This window comes from Dermacentor variabilis, chromosome 1, assembly GCF_050947875.1.
Source record: "Dermacentor variabilis isolate Ectoservices chromosome 1, ASM5094787v1, whole genome shotgun sequence".
NCBI lineage: Eukaryota > Metazoa > Arthropoda > Arachnida > Ixodida > Ixodidae > Dermacentor > Dermacentor variabilis.
Genome location: NC_134568.1, coordinates 249,746,431 through 249,768,145, shown reverse-complemented (window position 1 = coordinate 249,768,145; position 21,715 = coordinate 249,746,431). Strand labels below are relative to the sequence as shown.

General features: G+C 45.6%; 1 protein-coding gene and 1 long non-coding RNA gene across 6 annotated transcripts in view; one reads left to right on the top strand and one right to left on the bottom strand.

The window, feature by feature from the left end:
* LOC142560705 (uncharacterized) overlaps positions 1-7,699 on the top strand; it is a 91,543-nt gene extending 83,844 nt beyond the window's left edge. For all 4 annotated transcript variants that reach the window (XR_012823415.1, XR_012823414.1, XR_012823416.1 and 1 more), the window contains one exon: positions 7,469-7,699. Coding sequence is in view for 1 of the 4 variants with exons in the window: in XM_075672994.1 (XP_075529109.1) it covers positions 7,469-7,516 (48 nt within the window). In the remaining 3 variants the exon portion in view is untranslated. The remainder of the gene's footprint in view (positions 1-7,468) is intronic.
* Positions 1-21,715, bottom strand: part of LOC142560717 (uncharacterized) — a 108,780-nt gene that overhangs the window by 39,051 nt on the left and 48,014 nt on the right. Inside the window, exon 1 of one of the 2 annotated variants that reach the window (XR_012823418.1) lies at positions 9,587-9,643. The exons of the other annotated variant lie outside the window; for it this stretch is intronic. This is a non-coding gene — a long non-coding RNA (uncharacterized LOC142560717). Of the gene's footprint in view, positions 1-9,586; positions 9,644-21,715 lie in introns of those variants that run through there. 2 annotated transcript variants of the gene reach the window in all.

Below are 21,715 nucleotides of genomic sequence, written 5' to 3'. Positions count from 1 at the left end.
GCAACACATGTATGCGCTATCACAGAATTTTTTTTTTATGTTTCACACGTATTCCTTTAACAAAGACTCCACTAACAGTTCTTGAAAGTCGTGAAGGAAGCTTTGTGGTCGGAGAAATAGACTGATATATGTTCGACTTGGTACACCAATGCTTGATTCTCAAAGACGAGATCTATACAAGTGCCTCGCGAGGTTGTCACAGCCGTGGGACGCGTTACGAGCGAGAGGAACGGGATGTTCTCCCGCATAAGTGTTAGGAAATTGCTGTTTGTCTTTATGTCAAGCCGCCACCGATCTGGCTCTCTGATTGCCACCGCACAGGGCGAACGGCAGTGGCAATTTCGGCTCGGGCGGTGCACATATACAGATCCGCCGCCACCGATCTGGCTCTCTGATTGCCACCGCACAGGGGTTGCATTGGAGGAGGAGCGAAGAAAGGAATTAAGTTCGAGCCGGCGCTTTGACAACCGGAGACTTGCAGGAAGAGGGGGGAGGGGGGCGGCGTGTACACCCAGCGGCAAACGATGGCGGCAGAAGCGCGCGCAGCAAGCGGACAACACGATAAAGGGAGGAGGGAAGAGATAGCAGCGACTGACTGATGCCGCTGACGCCGATAGTGAGTCAACCCCAGCTGCGGAGTTGGTTTCAGGGACAACGAATAACCGGCGCGTCGGCAACTGAAGAGCACCCTATCCGCCACACAAGAACAGGGGGGGGGGGACCCTTTCCTCCTCTTTCTGCATGGCGGCGACGGTGTTCTATGCAGTCACATTATCTTGACTCTCTAGCGGCGTCAGCGGCGTCAGCGGCATCCAGCGGTATCAGTCGGTCGCTGCTAGCGCTGGGGGGATGAAAGGGGGGCGGAGCTGGTTACGGGGCCGACGACGACGCGAAACCCAGGAACGGACGCCAAAGGGCTGCGCTCTAAAAAGAATGTGGATTAGCAAAAAAGAAACAGAACAAAGCATGGGGAAACTTTCTAAGGTACCCCCACGCAGAAAAATCTCATAAATTTTAAAAAGGCAAGAGCACAAGCCCGATATATCCGCCGTAGAACCGAAAAGACTTCGTGGCAAAATTATGTGACCTCCATAAATAGCTCAACCACATCAAAAGAAATGTAGGAGAAGGTACAAAAGCTAGATGGTAAATACTCGCCTTTCACACTTCCCCTTCTAACAGCCCCTGGTATACAGACAAACATCGAAGAACAGGCAGACATTTTAGGTGAATATTTCTCGGCAGTTACCAGCTCATCAAACTACACAGAATCATTTCTTACGTACAAAAACACAGCCAAGAAACAAAGACTCCCTACAAATGGATGTACAAAGGAACCATATAATAAATTATTCACAGTTCAAGAAATCAACACAGTCTTGTCCGCTGGTGAACAGACTGCACCCGGCCCTGACGGAACACTCTATCAAATGCTGTCCCACCTCTCTGAACCTGCCGTAGAGGCACTCTTAAGTTTTTTTAATAAGGTTTGGGTATTGGGTAAACTACCCGAAGCCTGGAAGAAGGCCATCATCGTTCCATTTTTAAAGCCCAAAAAACCACCAACCTCTTCCAGTAGTTACAGGCCCATAGCGCTCACCAGCTGCCTTGCAAAATCCTCTGAAAGTATCGTGAATATGAGATTAACCTTCGTGCTAGAAGCCCGTGAGCTTCTCGATATCCATCAGTGCGGTTCCAAAAAGGCATGCTCCACAACAGACCACCTGGTTCGTCTTGAAAATACTGTCCGTGAAGCCATTATACACAAACAACAATGTCTTGCTGTTTTTTTTTTTGATTTAGAGAAAGCTTATGACACAACCTGGAGGTACGGAATTCTTCACGATTTGGCTGAACTTGGCATTCGTGGCAGGATGCTGAACTGCCTAAAAGACTTCCTGTCAAACCGTTCATTGCATGTACGCCTCGGTTCAACCCTGTCGAGAATTTTCATTCAAGAAAATGGAGTGCACCAAGGGAGTGTTTTAAGCACGACCCTCTTTGTTGTTAAAATGAATTCAATCAGTAAAATAATTCCAAGGTCAATTATGTATTCAATCTATGTCGACGATCTTCAGATAGCTTGCACGTCCTCAAACATACCAACATGCGAAAGACAAATGCAGTTAACAATAAATAAACTTTCAACGTGGGCTGACCGAAATGGTTTCCGGTTCTCCCCACAGAAAACAGTGGCCATCCTTTTCTCACTCAAACGTGGCCTACAGACAGATCCTAGACTACACCTGAACGAAGCGGAATTGCCGGTAAAAAGTGAACACAAATTTCTGGGCATAACTTTTGACAGAAAACTGACCTTCTTGCCACACATAAAGAACCTGAAGAAGAAAACATCCGAATCATTAAACATATTAAAGGTGCTTTCACATAAACGCTGGGGGGCCGATAGGACACATCTACCGCAGTATAGTTCGCTCTTGCCTCGATTATGGGTGCACAGTATACAACTCAGCTCGACCGTCCTACCTGAAGCAATTAGATCCGGTACATAACTCAGGTCTGCGCCTTGCAAGTGGGGCATACAGGACATCACCCATAAACAGTCTATATGTCAAATGTAACGAACCAGCCCTCGCAGATAGAAGAGCCATGCTCACATGTGCATATGTCCTAAAAACCCATTCACTACGAAAACATCTCTGCTACTCCATAGTTACAAAGTGCCCGTCTAAGCAGCTTTTTATCAACAAACCGAATGCGACGGGACCCCTTATGCTCCGATTTGAAGAAATTTGCCAGGAATTAGGTATTCTAGACACACTGCCTGATGTTGCCCAGAGACCCGAACTACTGCCACCTTGGCACACCTTTCCCAATGTAGTGACTACACACTGACACAATTTCATAAAAAGCAAACCCCACGTGAACATATAATACAAGAATTTTCGGCGCTAGACGAAAAGTACAAAGAATGCACAGCATTTTATACTGACGGTTCTAAAACATCACTTTACGTCGGAAGTGCTGTAGTGCAAGATAAATGGGAAAAGGTAGTCAGGTTGCCTCAGTGCGCGTCAATTTTCTCAGTTGAATGTTATGCCATTTCGGTGGCTGTATCAAAAATAGTCGAGATGGAGCATTCAAAACAACATTATCTGCACGGACTCACGGAGTGCAATCACAGCACTGAAAGCCAGAAACGTTAGGGAACCTTTAATAGGAAATATAATCCATAACATAATAACTGCTCAAACACAAGGACATGAAATTAAGCTCTGTTGGATACCAAGCCATCATGGAATTAGAGGCAACGAGAGAGCTGACGCGTGCGCTGCTCAAGCCTGCCATAAGGATGTCAGTACTGTAAATATACCCTATGCAGATTGCATGAAGTTAGTAAAAAATAAGCTTAAAGAAAAATGTCAGTGTACATGGAATAGTGAAGAAAATAACAAACTACATTTAGTAAAACCTATTCTGGGAGAATGGAGATCATGCAGGCATCAGGAACATTTTATAGAAGTAATTTTATGCCGCCTGCGCATCGGGGACACACCTAACACATAACTTTCTACAGACAAAACAAGACAAACCCTTATGTGAGAAATGTGGAGATGAACTCACTGTAAATCACATTTTATTCTCATGCACACAACTCGAACAGCTAAGGAAAAAATATTTTACTGTATTTTACAATGAATGCATTCCCTTCCATCCCAGTCTACTTTTAGGAGATAACCCACTTGTAGGAACTTCATCTGTTTTTAGTTTTTTGAAAGATGCAGCGATCTTAAACGAAATAAAAATATCACAGAACTACTAATTCGAAAAATTCTTACCCAGTTTTTTTCACGCATCTTATGATGCACTTCACCCATTTTCTCAGTCTTGAGAAGAAGGCTGAGGTCTCCATTTGATTTGTTGGGCTCCTCAAAGTCCTTGTCCGGACAAGGACTTTCGCTGAGGATACCCAATTTTTGAAATAAATTATACCCTGTGTTTGGCGCATGATAGCGTGAGTTGCTTATGTGCCATAAAACCCAATACAATACAATACAATGTATGCTAAAGCATAGCCTCCAAGATGGTGTGCGCTGGCACATTTTTCTTCGCCCGTCCCATTCGGCGTGCTCCCCAGCAAAAAAGTGTAATGGAGTGCGCATGCCCAGCTGTCCCGAGGTGGCGCCGTTATCTAAGGGCTCTGGTGCTTGTGGAGGTGGCTGTAGAAAGCACATTGCATCAGATCTCAATGTGCACATTGCCTCTCTTTTCACATGGTGAAAAGGCAATTTTCAGCTCTGCCTTAAAAGGATCCACTTAATCCTTTTGTGCCTTTATTTTTTCCTGCACCTTTTTATATACCTATCCATTAATTTTGTTGTATCTCTAGTCTGCACATATGTTAGCTTATTTTTCTAAACTAAACATATGTATGTTCATACGCCATCCATGGTCTGTCAACTGGTAGCTTATCCTAGTTGGCAGATTTGCACTGTTGTCTGTTTAGTTTTGATTTCTTTCTTTCTTCCTTTTGTTCGATTTCTTTTTGCACTTAGCATTGCGGTGATTCAGCAATTTATATGGCAATGTTTGCATTTGTACGCCTTCTTTGTAGTGCAGTAATGTTCGTATAATATTTTCTAGTACCTCCCCGTGCATATCTTTTCTTGTTCTTTGATGTTATGTGCTATTGCTTTGCGTGAATAATGTTCTTATTAACTGATGCTTTCTTTATTTTTTCTTGTTGTATAATGTTTGTTTTATGTTGATTTAACTGTATTCCCCCTTTACCCAATGCTTTCCTGAAGGCCACATAAGGTATTCATAGATAAATATATCACAAAAAAAGAAAATAAACATGCCGTAAGCAGACATGTGGGAAAGATACTATGCAGTATTTTTGTGTTCAGTGTTATTCATATTTTAGTCATTACTAATTTTAGTTATGGTAATGTCTGCTTGGGCAGCAACTACATTTACTAATAAACAAGTCATTTCATTATTCCAGAACACACAGATTTTCTTTATTACACAAGAAAAAAAAAATTATTGAAGTTTGCTGCTCCTTAGCTAAAACAAATGTTTGTGTGCTTGCACATTTCAGTGACACTTCCCCTTGAGTATTTGCCTTCATACTGGCATACTTAATCATAGACAAGCATACAGTGTTTCTTTCTGTACTTTCATATAATAATTTTGAATGCCTTTTTTTGTAAACTGATACATATACGTGCAACACTGGTTCCTGTCAGGAAACAGGGTTCAAAATTTTAGAACGAAATGGCGAAGTGAGCCCTATTACAATTGGTGACTTAGTATGACAAAGCATTACTGTGGCGATTGCGGAAAAAAGAAAAGAAAGGGAAAAAAAAAACTTGGGTGTACATGTCAAAAACACAATATAATTAAGGCACTCCGTAGTGGGACGGCTCCAGATTCATTTTAACCACCCAGGATTCTCTAACGTGCACCTATATCTAAGTATACTAGTGACTGCAGAATGTTTCTGTGAACGGATCATGCTATGTCTTGCTTCAAGCCCTATCATGACGCCAACATGCACAGATGAAAGCAAGCGCCGACAGCAGCAGGCAACTCGTTCAAAGCTTTGAAGCCAGCTCACAAGATAAACATAAATATAACCCGCAAATTGTGACGTATAGTGTGTTTCCGGTACACGACAAACTCTTGCAGAGATATTCCACTTCTACACACTGATGTGAATGTGGTGGGAGTATGTGAGTAGAAAAAAATTGGCAGAGGTTAGCTTGCCTAAGCCTAGTGGATTGCGAAAGCAATCTTCTGTTCAGGTTGTAGAGTTCCATACTGCTCATCGAACGTGTAGATGCAGTCTCGTCGCCATTTAAAGCATCCATAAGGCTTGCTGTCGAACGATCAGGTGTCGCCAAAGTCGCGTCAGCATTGACAGCATGCATGATACTTGTAGATGCACCCAGATCAAGAGATGTTGAACGCATTCGCCTGGCTGCATAATATGCACGCCGTTTAGCTAAATGTTGTTCCCGCTCTTCATCCGTTTCTTCCGCACGCCGCTGCTTAGCTGCAGCACATCGTTGCAGCTTCACCTTATACACATCATCCGACATACCGTGGAGGATTCGCTGGGACGACTGCGACGAGCCGAGTTGGGGGGCCGCTTTTCCACAGCTGGCATGACGTCACATAGAGCGAGCGCCTCCCCCATGGCAGCGGCGCGTGGAGGATTCGCTGGACGATCGCGACGAGCCAAGTTGGGGAGGCCGCTTTTCCACAGCTGGCATGACGTCAAGTACGGCGAGCGCCCCTCGCGGCAGCGGCGCGCAGCTGCAGCATGGAGGATTCGCTGGGACGATCGCGACGAGCCGAGTTGGGGCCCCGCTTTTCAACAACTGGTATGACGTCACACATAGGTCATGCTAAAAGTCAATGGTAGATTCTCCGGGATGGCGGCCAAGAGCGGAAACCTCGAGCAGTATTGCTTTCGCAATAAAAAAACATTTGAGCAATAGGCCTTAGGATGCACTTTTCTCCTCGTAGATCGTCAGCCGTCATTTCTAAATCAGTAAGGGATGACACAGCAGCGCAAAAGCATTTTTTTTCTCTCCTCAACCAAGTCACAGCAACAGCACCGGAGTGGCCAAAAGCCTCCCCCGGGCTATGAAAAGCCCTCATCCACAAGCGCTACAATGGGAAGAAGGAGCTGACCATGCCCACCAATTAACTTGCACTTTTTCAGTGCAAATGGGCAGGCCAGAGCAAAACCTGCCAGCATGCAACACTTCGGAGGCCATGGCTAACGACAGCCAAGCAGGCCCCCACAAAAAATGAAGCCTGGTGCCAACACTCTTGCTTTCAGTCCTTATTGAGTTATAACAGCAACAAGAAGCAACATAGAACTTATTACCGTGTAGCTAAGCCAAATATTTGCATATGTGGTGCCAAAGCTTGTGAAAATGGCTTTGTTTACACTGCATGCACTGCCCTGGCTTTCTATAATGGCTGCACCTAGCAACCAAGGCTATGGAAAAAGTAAAGCCCCTCCATGACATTTTCTATCGACCAGGTCAAGTACCACCAACGGCTAAAGCCATTAAAGGGCTTGAAGCACACATCCACATGCGCTGCCAGTGCGCAACCACCGATTTCCAATGTGCATGGAGGAAGCAAAGAAACTTCGTCCATGACAACAGGAGTGCCCCAGTTGTTGCTTTAATGTTCTCTTGTTTGTTGTGAACCCATGTGGGAGCTCTTGTTCAAGGGCACTGGGGACAGTGGCAGCATGTGTGCTTTGTTCACACGTGCACCTGTCCAGAGAGGAGCTGTTTCCTGTAATTCCCCCTGTCCCTTCTTTTATGAGTAATGATTTTAGCGATCTGTATACTCCTCCCCTCCCTTTAGTTACGACTTCTCAATGTGCATTTACACTCACAGGGACTTATGCATATGATCAAATTAGGCTGAGAAACAAAATTTAAACGAACCTGATTGTACACTTCTGTAATTTCAGGTCACCGAGGTCGAACGATTGCACAACCTGCCAAGAATGACATTCTAGAGTGAGCAGAATGGACGACTTCCCACCTTTAGCCTTATGGACAAAAATATATTGCTGATACTAATAATGTTTTTATGCAGCGAATAAGACTTTGTTTTTCACAGTTTGTAAATAGTGGCCGGTGATACATACTCCATGGTATTTGCAAATGATTTGGAATAAATACATGCTACACTAAGGGAATTCAGGTAGTCTTTCATGTAGTCAATAATCGTTCATTACATGTTTCATCTGCGCTGTATTCTTTACACATTTTAATAAGTGTATGCGCCCTCTCACTCTGTGGCCAGTTAACGTCTTGCTATGCTATACTTATGTTTCACCGCAAGGCCGCGGCTTTTCTTGAAAACTATGGCACATACTCATAAGGAAGGATTGCCCAAGCTGTGGTACAAAAACATACGAACCAAGTTGAAACTCAACAACCCTAAAAAACAAAGAACAAGAAAGGAACTGCAATTCATGGTTCCTTTCTTCTCAGTGTCACTGAATGTGCACTTAGTGACTTCATTCAAAATTTCTGTTTTGGAGCAGGTGAAATTTGGTTTTGAGCGATGCAAAGCACTCAATACAAAAAGAAGAAATGTGAAAAAAAAAAATTAACACATAAGCTTTCTGGTGGCAAAAAATACAGTCATGGAGAGAGGCATATTTTTTTTCGAGTGCGACTCGGGCTATTTGCACCAAATGAAAGCCATCAACAGAGTGGGAAAAAGCTTACTCCCATTTGATCGAGGGGTATTTCAGTATAGCACCTCTCTCAGATGAGAAGCACCATAGGAGAGAGTTGTCCAGATATTCCATGATGTGAGTCATAGAAGTTTCACAATGTGTATGCACACCAGCTTTTAAGCATGAAATGCTTTTAGCTTCCATTGTCAGTGACCTTCAAGTGACCTTGAGCCAAAAGCCAGAGCTGTTATCCATGTACTCAAATGAGAACATCCGGGCAAGTTGCGAGAACAAAACAAGATCATCCGGGAACCAGTCAAAACTTAAGAAAATGTGGGCTCTGGCCCCAACCCTTTATACAGGACTGCATTACATACACTAGTTACTGCCCACACAAGTTACAAAAAAACTTGCTTCCGACTTCTTCCTAATGTTTGTTCACAAAATCACTCAAGCTGTAACTTCTAGTATGCTGAAGCTTTATTTGTCATTTCGAATAGCGACGTTCAAAAGGCAGATACAGGGCACCGTATACTTCATTCTCATCTTTTGGCACTGAGACAGGGTTGCCTGTGGTATTTTGAACACCAGTGGTCTGTGAGTTCCTTGCCGCGGGTTTTGCGTGGTGCCACCTTCAGGTGCTTTTCGTCGTCTAGCTGGGCAGTGTACTCTGTCTCCCTGGCGTCTTTCGCTGCCTGTCGTGCTGCCTTCAGCCAGTTTTCTTCCTCTAGCTGGGCAGTGTCCATGTGGACCAGTGCACAGTATGGCATGGTGTGGTGTGGTGTGGTGTGGTGTGGTGGGGCGTGCCATTGTGTACATGCACTACACCCATTTTAAGATTGTGGCTAGTAGCATGTCCAACAAATATGCTTTGCCGGTGGCTATTTCATGCTTACAACTACACTCGATTACGGGAGAGCCAGCAGTTTTTTAAATAAAGATTTATGCATGTTAATTCTACACCTTTGAAGGGCACTATGAATTACTATTTTGCTTTGCCAGAATGAGCAAAAATAAACATTCCATGAATATGCAAGGTGCTGATAATGTACTGATGCAAGAAGGGGCTCAAGGTTTGGGCTTTGAAGAATTTAATGAAATCTTTTGACTGCTTGTAAGATTAAGTATGGAATTGACTCAACTGAATGTGTAGAACTTGCCACGAAATCAACAGCTTCCATAGTATAAAGCCTGGCATAGCTGGGTATCTGCATGAATCAATCTTGTTTACCATGGTGACTGAAAATACACATGGAGTGGCAAAATAATAGAGAAGCAATTTCAATGCAGAATAATGTTGCTGGCAGTGGTATGGAGAGGCAGACCGACAGCTGAAAATTTGCCATTACAGATAAATGTAATCTTGGATATGCACAGAATAATTTCTTGAACACTTACCCAGTGCATCGCTGCATTGCCAGTACCGTCCACATGGAGCGACGGCTTGTTAGCACTGAAATTTTGCACAGACGTGCAATTTAGCAGTGAATGCAATTTGAATCTTCTACTTGCCTCTGTAATTAAGTGTTATTTATTTATTTTTAACACTGCCACTCTCATTTGAGAGCATGGCAGGTGGGCATTACAAAGGGATAATCCTGTTTTAAAGAAAACATAATCGACATTTTGAAGGCATGTGCACTGTGCACACATGCATGTACACACAAGAAAAATGAAGCACATCTACCAGGGTAGGATTACAGCAATAAAGGTGCTCTAAGCAGTTATTAATAAAGAGAAAATCAGACATCCATCCAGTCGTAGCAATTGCTACAAAGGAAACCCATACGGGTTCCTCGAAAGAAAAGCCTTGCAGTTGAAGAAAAATTTGTCCTTGTCCGGGACTCAAACCCAGGACCACCGCCTTTCCGTGGCGGTGGTTAAGTTATTCAAGCGAAGGACATCAACATTGTAATAAATTTTAACAGTGTACAATCAACTGCATTCTACACACAACAAAGAACAACAAAAAAATTAAGAAAGGGAAAAAAAGGAAACTTCTAGACAGAGCATTTAAAGCAAAGATCACACACACAGATTAAAATTAATATTTCGGAAACATGCATGCTACGCACACGAAATGAAGCGCAACCATCGAGGAAAGATTACAACCAGTTTGCTAAGCAAGCCAAGCAGCTTGCCAAGCAAAGAGAATCAACGCCATATCAATCATGCTCAATGTGCAAACAGCACAAAATAATACCGAGAAATAAAGAAAGCAAACCACAACCACGCATAGGATTGCAGTCTGTTACAAAAATGGGAATGGAATAAAGAAGCAAACAAGTGGTAGCACAAGAACAAAGTGACGTGCAGTAGCACAAGCAATCTCTTGCACCAGGACACATTTGACCCCCTACTGCCAGCAAATATTAGGATAAGGAAATAGATTGTATAAGTACAGGCATCTATGCAGACAGAACTAGCGTTCAAATGATAGTGTTGCATGCAGCAATGGCTATGGTACTACAAGTTAGTTGTAGTTTCTAACTTAGCGGTGAAAGTGGACAATGTTTTGGCGTCCGTGACGTCTGGATTTAACCGATTCCATTTGTGTGATAAGTGAAAAAACAATTGCCCAAACAAGTCGTTCTTGAAAGAGTGTTCTATTAATGTGTATTTATGCTTAATACAAGTTGGGCGCGACTGAAAATATGACATGCTTAGACAGATCTATTTTGTAGCTATTGTGAAGTATCTGGTACAAAAACTTGACTCGTGCCTGTTTTGCCCTAGTGGATAGCATCCTAATGCCAGAATTACTCATCTAGGCATGGCTCACTCACTGCTGACATCACTGTCAAAGTGCCCCATGAAATACATATAGCGTTTTAACATCATGGATGAGGCGTCTGTTACATGGTATTATGTTGGTTTGAAGAATACTTGAGCATGACAAGACCTTGTGAAAAGTGTAACCACGGAAGCGGCGCCGCCAACAAGCTGAGCAGGCTTTGCAACATTGGTGTGCCAGCTTCCGCTGTGTAACACTGCTGCTCTGCTGCCATTGGCCATAGCAGCGTTGTGTGTCTGGGAGAGTGAAATGTGGATAGGGTAGCACTCATTCTGCTTCTATATTGAAGTTTCTGCATCTGGTAACTTAGGTTTCCATGTGTTAATTATCATTGTTCTTTTTGGTCTTTAGTGGAAGAATGGTGACCTTAATACAGAAGTGTTCGAGTGCCCAAGCTTTAGCTTGGGGCCAACTCCGATGTCACGTACCTATTTAAATACATGTCAAATGCACAAACAAGGTGAAATGAGGCTAACTTCAGGGCCCATTTTAATTAAATTTGTTGCATTTAGAAGAGAAAGGTAAATTCTATGACTGTAGGAAGAAAAATTTACTAAGGCCTTTAAATATTTTACAATAATTGCCACAAATTGGTAAGTTAAAGAAAAAAAAAGGAAGCGTGAAGTTTACAAGCTCGTAACTCGCACTGAAAATAGATATTGCAGTTCTGTCAATTCCACCTGTTAAAACATGTAAAGCACAAAAATATTTATTACACATCACTTTCAAATACAGCATTAATAACACCAATATGTGAACGGTACTTTTGCAAGGTCCTTGTCAATACTGTAACATATTCAATAAGATACAAACTAATATATCAAATTTGTCCCCTTTAGAGGTACTGTTAAGTAACGTGTACAGATTTGTGATATCACTTTTCATCGCTGAGCTAGAGTTGTAAACTTCACAGTTTCGTTTTCTGAAATTTTGGAATTTTCAACAACTTTTATAAAAACATCACCGTTCTAAATACAAATTCACTTGCAACAGGCGCTAGATTTTAACATTTTCTTTTAAATGCAACAAAACTCGTCAAATTTGGTGCAGTGGTTGCCGAGAAAAGCAATTTCTCCTTTCCCATGTATTTAGATAAGAGCCCCCAGTAAAGCTCAGTGGCGGATCCAGGGGACGGGGGGGGGGGGGGGGGGGAGGGCTGTTGGGCGATCGCCCCTCCCTCCCTTCCACCTCCCTCGACAACGATATTTTGGCACGTGGAATTTTTAAAGTCGCTGTGGTGGCCATCGCTGTCCGCGGCAGGCAAAGCACCCTTCACTTCTGTCTTTTGTTAGGCGTGAAACTGGCTAACGCAACCGCAGCATTTGTGCAAGCGAGCTAATCGCTTCCTCCCCACCTTAAATTTTCCCCTTCAGAGAGTAGAAGGTCGTTTAAATAAGCGGGGCCATCAGCGTGGCAGCAAAGAGAGAGCCTTTCCTTCATCATCATCAGCCTATTCATGTCCACTGCAGGATGAAGGCCTCTCCCTGCGATCTCCAATTACCCCTGTCCTGTGCCAACAGATTCCAACTAGCACACGCAAATTTCTTAATTTCATTGCATCATCTAGTCCATGCCGTCCTCTACTGCACTTCCCTTCTCTTGGTACCCACTCTGTCACCCTAATGGTCCAAAGGTTATCTAGTCTGCGCATTATAGACCTGCCCAGCGCCATTTTTTTTCTCTTAATGTCTATTAGAATATCGTCTATACCCGTTTGTTCTCTGATCCAAACCGCTCTCTTTCCGTCTCTTAAAGTTATGCCTAGCATTATTCGTTCCATCGCTCTTTGCGCGGTCCTTAATTTGTTCTCAAGCTTCTTTGTCAGCCTCCAAGTCTCTGCGCCGTATGTCAGCACCGATAAAGTGCACTGATTGTATACTTTCCTTTTCTAATATAACGGTAAGCTCCCAGTCAGGAGCTCACGATGTCTGCCATATGCGATCCAACCCATTTTTATTCTTCTGTGAATTGCCTTCTCGTGGTCCGGGTTCCCTGTGATTAGTTGACCTAGGTAAACGTTCTCCTCTACAGACTCTAGAGGCTGACTGGTGATCTTGAACTCTTGTTCCCTTGCCAGGTTATTTATCATTATCTTTGTATTCTGCATATTAATCTTCAGCCCCACTCTTACACTCTCCCTGTTAAGGTACTCAGTCATTTGTTGCAACTCGTCTGCATTGTTGCTGAATAGAACAATGTCATCGGCAAACCAAAGGTTGTTGAAGTATTCGTCGTTGATCTTTACTCCTAAGCCTTCCCAGCCTTCCTAGCCTTTCCTTCTCCCTCTTTTACTCAGAGACACATGCTCCCTCACTCCGCACTGAACGAGAAGAAAGGGGGTCAACCGAGGGGCCCGATTTTTATTAGTCGTATTACAAGATGCCTACAAACACTTGACCCCAAGGCCAATTGGTAGAGCACCGCACGCAAAATGCGAAGGTTGTGGGATCGTTCCCCACCTGCGGCAAGTTGTTTTTTCATCCACTTTCATTTCCATTAATTTATCGTTTCTTTATTTCATTTATTAACACAAGTAATTTCCCCTATGTTGTCGTTGGTGTCAGTGCTTGTTGGCTTCTTGTAAACTTACTCTGCACTGCTATGTTAGGAGTCCGTAGTGGTATGAGCCGCCTTTTATTATCAATGGATCTAGAAACCGTTCAGTGTCATTTAAACTCACGCATTTCGTCGCACAGTGTGCGTTACTCATGCTTCAAAAGAGGACAGCACAAGTCACCTTTAGCGGCTGATGTAAAACAACTCTCGCAGCGCACGGCGACGAACGCGTAAGCTTTTCCAATTTTCGCAATTAATATTTCTTGTATATGGAATACAGCGGGTAAAACTTATGGCACTGCCCTTTGTGAATCACTCAACAAAGTTCCAACGCACTGAAAGCCAAAAATCGCATTTGTCAGGCGTGTTCAAAGCACATCCACATTTGTGGACAGAATTAAGTTGTGAACATAGAGCACTCGGTCCCCCGTTTGTGGACATAACTTGTGGGTGTGTAGATTTGGTGCATCTTTTTTCATGTTTCGCAGCTTGTTACCCCACGGATTTTGTTTCAACCTCCGCAGATGGGTTAGTACTTGATTTTTTTTTTATATACACTGGTAAAGGTACAGTCCTTGCTGACGACATGAAAGACAGGCTGAGGAGTTTTAATACAGCTCGTGGAGACAACCGCATCATTCACATATTTTCACGAATCTATATTTTACTGCATTGAGGATTTTTGATTGCTTACTTCAAGAGAAAAATTTCATGCCTGGGAGAGTAAATCCAAGCTGCACTGAGGATTGCTGGTGTAAACCTTTGCAATGAATAGCAAAGTAAGCTGTGGAGAATTGACCTCCCCCGTTTGTTGAACAGAATGTGTGTCTGGTCAAATGGAAACAAATGTGTAAATTCCTTTTCCAGTGCTGTTGGAATAGATCCTGTGTCTTCAAAAAGTGCTGGTCGAAGGATAAAAAAAGAAAAAAAAAACACATTAGTACCGCACCTGGGATGTGTATTGGAATATAATCAATCGATGAGGGGAATGGGCCTCATCGACAGGTATGTTTCACATACTAGGACGAAGGTCAACACAAAAAAATGGGCCATTAGGATGCTCACACATGTTCTCGACACTGCTGTCTGCAATGCGTGGGTTGAGTATCGTCGCGGCGCAACAGCTTACATTTACATCAAAGAGGTGCGGTCTCTCCTAGCTTTCAAGCAGGATGTAGCCGAAACACCAACCAGATGTAACCCAAATCGAAATGGTACCAGGGAATAAAGGTACGAAAGTAGACCAGCAGCTCCAGAGACCAGACCAGCCTAGCTGCCTGACGATCCGAGAAAATGGTTTTGACCACTTCCTAAAATTTTGTAGAATTGAAGAAGCAATGCGATGCATTAAAAAAGATTGCAAAGTCCCGAGTTTAATTGTGCATAAAATGCAATGTTTCCTTGTGCCTGCTAGGGTAATAGATTTTTTAATTTTTACCATGCTCCCAACTAATGTCCACATTTGTGGACACTCATATGCGTCGTTTGAAAATCTCACGATTTTTTTCTCTGCGCTACTGAAACGATTTCAAATGTAATGTTGAAAATGTTTTTGTTTCTTATCTGCATTCTTTATCAGTAGTAAAGAGGTGAAAGGGCAACTCCGGTGATTTTTTGATGTCCACTGATCTTAATAAAATTTAGAATATGTGCTCTCTTTTGCACTCTGATTATCTATGCCGCATTGTACGGTTGCAAATCATTTAGTTTTCCTGAAAATGAATTTTAAAGATTGATTGCGTTCCCGACTCATGACTTTCTACTGGCCACCCTTTGTTTGTGACGTCAGAGACTACACCGCCACTGTCACTGAAATCGTCGCTTAAATCGCCGCTGTCTAGTTCGGAAACTGTAAAAGCTCCCTGTGGCGTCAGGAGATATCAGCCTCGCTTCTTTGGCATTAGTGCCACGAGTACTGCATGTTCAGCACGTGTTCTGCATGTTTACATTATGGTAGTGTAGGATTTGACGTCATCGACTCATCGTGACGTCACACGAAGCAGCTACCCGTTTCGGTATCTCGTTATTGGTATCGGTTATATAAAATTATTGATAAATTTCTAAGCAAATTGAACCACCTTAGCGGTGACAGGACTGTCAATGCCATTTGAAAATGATAATGTCCTAGTATGGCAAAAAAAAAAGCTGGAGTTGCCCTTTAAGTGCGATTTATACTTCCCTCTTCTGTCTCTTTGCAGATTTTAGTGTTATTAGGAGGTTTGACCATGCCCACCAGTCTCAATAAATTGTCAAACTGGTCATGTCTGCATGGTGTCGACGAAAAAGGCACTAAGGGATGTAACTGAGAACAAGTCATGGCCATTCGGTTACAGATGTATAGTTGCGCAACACTGCCCCCCCCTCCTCAAAGTAGACACTTGGATCCATCCCTGCATGGTAAAGCTTCCTCTTAAATTACAAACGGATGTCATGTAGCCTTTTAGGAAGCAGCGGTGAGCACATTTCTCGATTTTTTTTTAATTGTCTGCGCACCAGCAGTCATATTTTGGTAGTGAAATCAAACGAAACAAGCTTTTCGTGGTATACTTATGTGTGCTGTTATTGAAGTGACAAATTGTGCAGCTTATGAAAAGCTTAAAGGGGGCACTAAAGAGAAAGTCTACTCGATTTCTCTTAGTAAATTGCCTCTCTTACAATACCAAAAATTCACCGACGATTATGATACTCCTTAATATGAAATTTGAGCGCAGCTCATAGGTGTTTTCATTTAGCAATATATTGGTTGGCGCGAACACTGTCTCGTACTGCACATTGCAAACGGAGCGACCGCGCCACCGCGCTTTGTTTCCATACAGACGACGCGTGTTACTCTGGCGCCATATCGTAGCCGTCGTCGCCGCACAGCCCGTTTTGCGCGGCGCGGCACTACGCTTCGCACGCTTTAGTTCTACCAACGACCCGAGCGGCCCTTCGTCGCGGCGAGATTGTGCCACCAGTGTCAGCGGCGACAACAGCCAAAGGAGCATCACCTCGAGCCTTACTCGTAGCCGCTCGCCATCGTCCCTTGCAGGAGCAGTGATTCCGGTTCACACACGCTGGTACCGTGGACTGACCACAGCAGAGGACGACTCAAGAGGCGGTCCTCCTGTCCCAGAGACAGCGCCTCCTTTCCACAGCGACAGGCCGACACATCCTCAAGCGCATCTGCTACCCGGCGGACATTGACGCCATCCAGTCATCCACGAACATTCCTACACCGTACCGGGCCAGAGTACACGTGGCTCGGCTCCACAAAAGTATGTCTCAAACCCACAATGAAGGCAGAAAAAACGCCCGAGTGGACTATCTCAAACGCACAGTGGGACGGAGCCCAAAGACGGTCTACGTTGACGCTGCCCCATATCAGGGTACATCGAATGTAGCAGCAGCCGTGGTTGTGGACTTTTCTTACACAGAAGTCTCCAGCATCTCCATTCCGCACTGTACAGTCACAGAAGCGGAAGCTGCGGCGATCTTGCTGGCTGTTCAATACGGGGACGCGACCAACCGATAACTACGACTCCCAAATGGCGTGTCGGCACCTTCTAGCAGGCAGAATACCTCAAAAATTAGCTAGATTCACGACTAATCCACTGGCTACAAATTCATCACTCAAACGCCAGATCACGTGGGTCCCAGGGCACGCAGGGCTGGACGGTAACGAGGTCACACAAACCGAGCGGCCACAATCCTCGATTCCACAACCACCCTCCCCGTCCCCGCGGCTTACGGCGCGAGACTTCAACACCTGCGCAAACAACGACAGCTAAAGGGGCTAAACGTACAGGAAGCGCGTGACTGGAGACCAACACCTTCCCCAACTTACACAAATACAGCATCTTAGAACACTACAAAAACGCATGCCCCTGTTGCAACGAACAGCCCACTGCCTACCACGTCACGTGGGGGTGTACGGGCCCCAAACCGCCAGACGTACAAACAACAATCGGAGGAGCGGTGGGAGGCCGCCCTGTCCAGCTCAGACCTAGCGACCCAGCGCTGACTGGTAATCCAGGCGAGAGCAGCAGCCAAGGTCACTGGGGTTTTGAAATGAAGACTCCACTCGCTGTACACTTTTCTCCGTATTTATTTTCTCTTTTGTGAATAAACGTTTTCTACTACTACTACTACGGCGGACACGCGTAACCCCTCCCCCCCCCCCCCCCGGGAAGCGCAGATGAGATCGCCCACGCAGCTGCAGCTGCCGTGGCCGCCAACTCGGCGCATGCGCAGGCCGTCTCCTCTCCGCTCCTCCGCTTGACGCCTCGTGCTTTCACTGTAGCCTCCTCCACTTTCCTCCTCGCGCGCTCTTTCATCTCCCGCTGCGCATCGCGTTCGCTTTCATCTTTCGCTCGTTCGCTCGGCTACGAGGTATAACAACGCCGACGCTCGTCGCAGGAATGGGCGAGCTTTAAAGGCGCCCACGCTGTATCGTCGACGGTCGCAGACCGCCATTCAAAGCGGAGCGCGGGTTGGGGATCATTCTGCGCATGCTCCGAAGAGAGCAGCCGACGTCACGCGCATTTCGGCTGGCGCAGCGCAAGCGCCGTAACGTGACTGGCCGCAGGCGACGCTCGCCCGCGCGCAGAAAACGTCGGACTATAAACGCGTCACTATATGCACATTTTATTGCGTTACACTCTAAAAAAAGTTTACACCCTTTGGGGTTTATATCTGCCACACAACGATAATCGTCATCTGCCTTGCTTGCGTTTCCTTTCTTGAAAGCGCCGCGCCCGCTACTTTCCTGTCAGCAATGCTATGTTGTGCTGATAACGCGCATGGCGTTGGTTACTGGGAAGTACCGGGCTCGCAGCGTTAAAGAAAGGAAATGCGGGCAAGACAGATGACGATTATCGTTGTGTGGCAAGATACGACCCAATGGGTGTAAACTTTTTTTAGAGCGTAGCGATTATATGGACACTCCAAGCACACTTCGCCGTCGCTGTGAGGTTCCGTATAAAGTCCAAGGGTGATAACCGTCGCCGCGCGCCCTGCGCTGTATGTTTGAGTGAAGGCGTGCGAGAGGAGACGATGATCGTGGCTCAGTCTCGCCCGCGCGACAGGGACGGAAGCGGAGAGGAAGCGCGCCGGTTTCCCGTGGCGCGCGAGGCACCCAACGTTGCGGGGCGCCGGGGGTAGGGAAGTGAGGGAGGCGGCGTTCAACTCCGGCTGCAGCTGGTGCTGCGTTCTCGGCGCTCACTTTGCGTTGAAGCGATAGACAGCACGAATATCACCTCGCTCGCTGCGGCCGCGTTTCCTCACGCCAGCGTTTTGAGAGCGAGTGTCAGCGAGTGTCCGCGGTCATCGAGTGTGATGTGTTCGTGTTTGTTGTGCGCGCTGACACTATGCTTGTTAATTTAGTTAGCAAGCGAATGTTTATAAGTTGATACGGCCGATAAAGGTACTATGCTTACTTCGTATGGCTGTCTGCTAATTTGCTATCGCAGTCGATGCTTCGCCTTTCGGGCGAAAGTGTGGCATTTTTTTGTTATCGTTGTCTTCTACGGTGCATGCACAACAGTATGTATTTGTCGGCAGGCTGTTGCAGCTCATGTAGAAGAGCAAAATGACATTGACGAGGAAGCAGAGACTGTAAGTGCGATATACGGCATAAGCTTCCCGCTCCTTAATTGTACATAATTCGTGATTTAAATAATACTAATGGGGTATACTCTTTGAATTCGTCGTACTACTTAATACACGGCTGCATTCACCAGAAAACAAGTAATCGATATAGATATTTGAATATTATCATACAAGTTGCACAGAATGGCTACTGAGGAAAAAAGAAACAGTTACGTGATTGCGTATGCACTCCCAGTAGCTTTGGTAGATAAAACGGTGTAGTTTTCTTTTTTCTTTTTAGCTTGTTTTCTACCTGTAGAAGAATTAGAAGAAAACGGTCAGTGCGTCGCTCTTCGTGCTGCCGTACTATCACTTCACTTTAACATTGAGGCAATGTCGCGGCTTTATAAGCTGGATAAGGTGCGCCGTAGACTATTTTTGGACGACACGAGCGTGCTGCACAGACCACGCGTTGTCCGCCGACTTACTACGGGCAATACTGCCGCTGGTGTGCTGGCGGGCCTCATCGAGGACGAGAGCCTGCGGAGTCATTTTACTTGGCGTCAACAAGGAGAGGAGGGCCAGAAACGAGTGGCGCGCGACGATGACCATGCAAAAGACACACCGGAAGAAGAGGCTGTACTTCTTCGGTCCGCATCTCGCGGAAAAGTTCTCTGCGACCGCTCTAAGGTGAGCTTTAAGAGCACGCGGCCAGCAAACAACGAGTCCGACGATTTCGCAAGCCACCGCAGTCTACCCGGCGACGAGTCTCGAGACGCTGGCGCTGCCGAGCGCGACGTTCGCTGGTCATGCAAGCAGCGCAGGAGGACGTCGAATGACGAGATCCAATCTGGTTCTACCGTGTCTTTCATCGCTGCCGGAAAGCAAAACGGCAAGCATTCGGCGCTGCCGAGTGAGTTGAGACCTCGTTCTTCGAGACTGGCGGCACCACTGGCAGGTAAAATCAGCACATCACAGGAGAAGAAAGTTGGCTCGTATGGATGCGGGCTGCCGGATTTCCCTGATGCCGCAGCGCAAGCGGTCAGTACCTTTGATGTTGATCCTGGCTACGAGCCGGTATCAGAGCATCGCAAACCGCGCACCAATCGCTGTTATGAAGATGGCATTGCCTACTCGAGGGCGTCCGCTCCAGACGTTAGAGTTAAAATACCTACCTGGAACAGCAGTGGTGAAGGGGAGGCAGACTACCTTGTTCGTGCTACGAATTCCTCTGGGGATCGAACGGAAAGCGTGGACTTGCGTCTAGCGAATCCACTGGAAGTTTTTTCTGTTTCCCTAAGCGGGCATGTTGTGGGACGACATGTTCAAGATGCGTGGATCGAAATAACTGACCGCGGCGCGTCATCATCTATGAGTCACGGCACGCAAAGTATTGTTTTAGATGTCCCTGCTGTGAAAATCGAGAAAAGTGGATTTGCCGTGACCACAAGTTTGTCGAAATGCGACACCGGTACCTCATCAAAATGTGGTATTCACTCATCAACTGATGACACTGTGCAGAATTTTGCCGATTCTGAAAGCACAGCCCCTATTTTCTCCTCTCGACAATTGAGGAGTAACAACTTGGAAACGGTTCATGTTAATCGTGCCTGTTACATGTCTGTTCCTGAAAAACAAGAAAATCGAGCGTTTGGAGACTGCTCAGAGAACAGCCTAAAAGGACTTCAGCCATTGCGGAAGGCAATCGAACATTTGTCGCCGCTTATGGGCGAATGTGATGTTAATTTACCTCCTGTTAGAACATACATATACCATGAAATGCGCAAAGGTGGTCTGTGCAAGAACTTACGGCCTCCTAGCAGCCGTAACAGGGTTCCACAAGAGGTAAATCAAAACGGTATGCGGTCACTGAGTTATGACCACACGCGATATTCTAAGGGATCGAAGTTCACTCTCCTGGAGCGTTCGTTTCCCGCTGGGAGCACTCGAGACGGCAGGCACTTGCTTAAGATGCTTAAGGCTTCGGGACTTAGTGCATACCGCGCAGCTCCTGGGAGAAGTAAAAGCCTACAGCAAGCGCAAGTGCCCGCTCAACCTGGAAGCCAAGACTATATTCCTCCCGACTCCGAAAAACAAGAAACCACCGCTACGCCATTGAATGAATCACCAGCGGTGGAACAGCAGCAGCCTTTCAAACGCATAGTTATTCTAAAGAAAAATGCAGTAGTGTGCCCTGGTGTTCTGCTTGTTGCTTTGGCTTTAATGGCGAGCGTCGTAGCACCGCTTTTGCATAGCAAAGTCTTCACAACGCAGCCGCAGTCTATTACGGCACGCGTGTCCAGGTCATTGCTGGTTGCGAAAAACGAAAGCTTCCTCGGTCAAGACGCAGTCAAGGAGGATTACGACACTTGTTCAACGCCAGCATGCAAGCGTGATGGCACTTATCTCAAAGGGCTCTTGTCTTGGGATTTGGATCCCTGCGAAGATTTTCATCGTTTCGTGTGCAGTCGCTGGAAAGGTGGCGGTGATGCTGCCAAAACTGACACGGCGGTGGCAGCCTCAGACGAGCTAAATCACCAACTGGAACAGAGCGTGCACGGACTCCTCCAGCGCAGTAGTTTTCCTGAGAAACTGGCTCCACTCAAGGC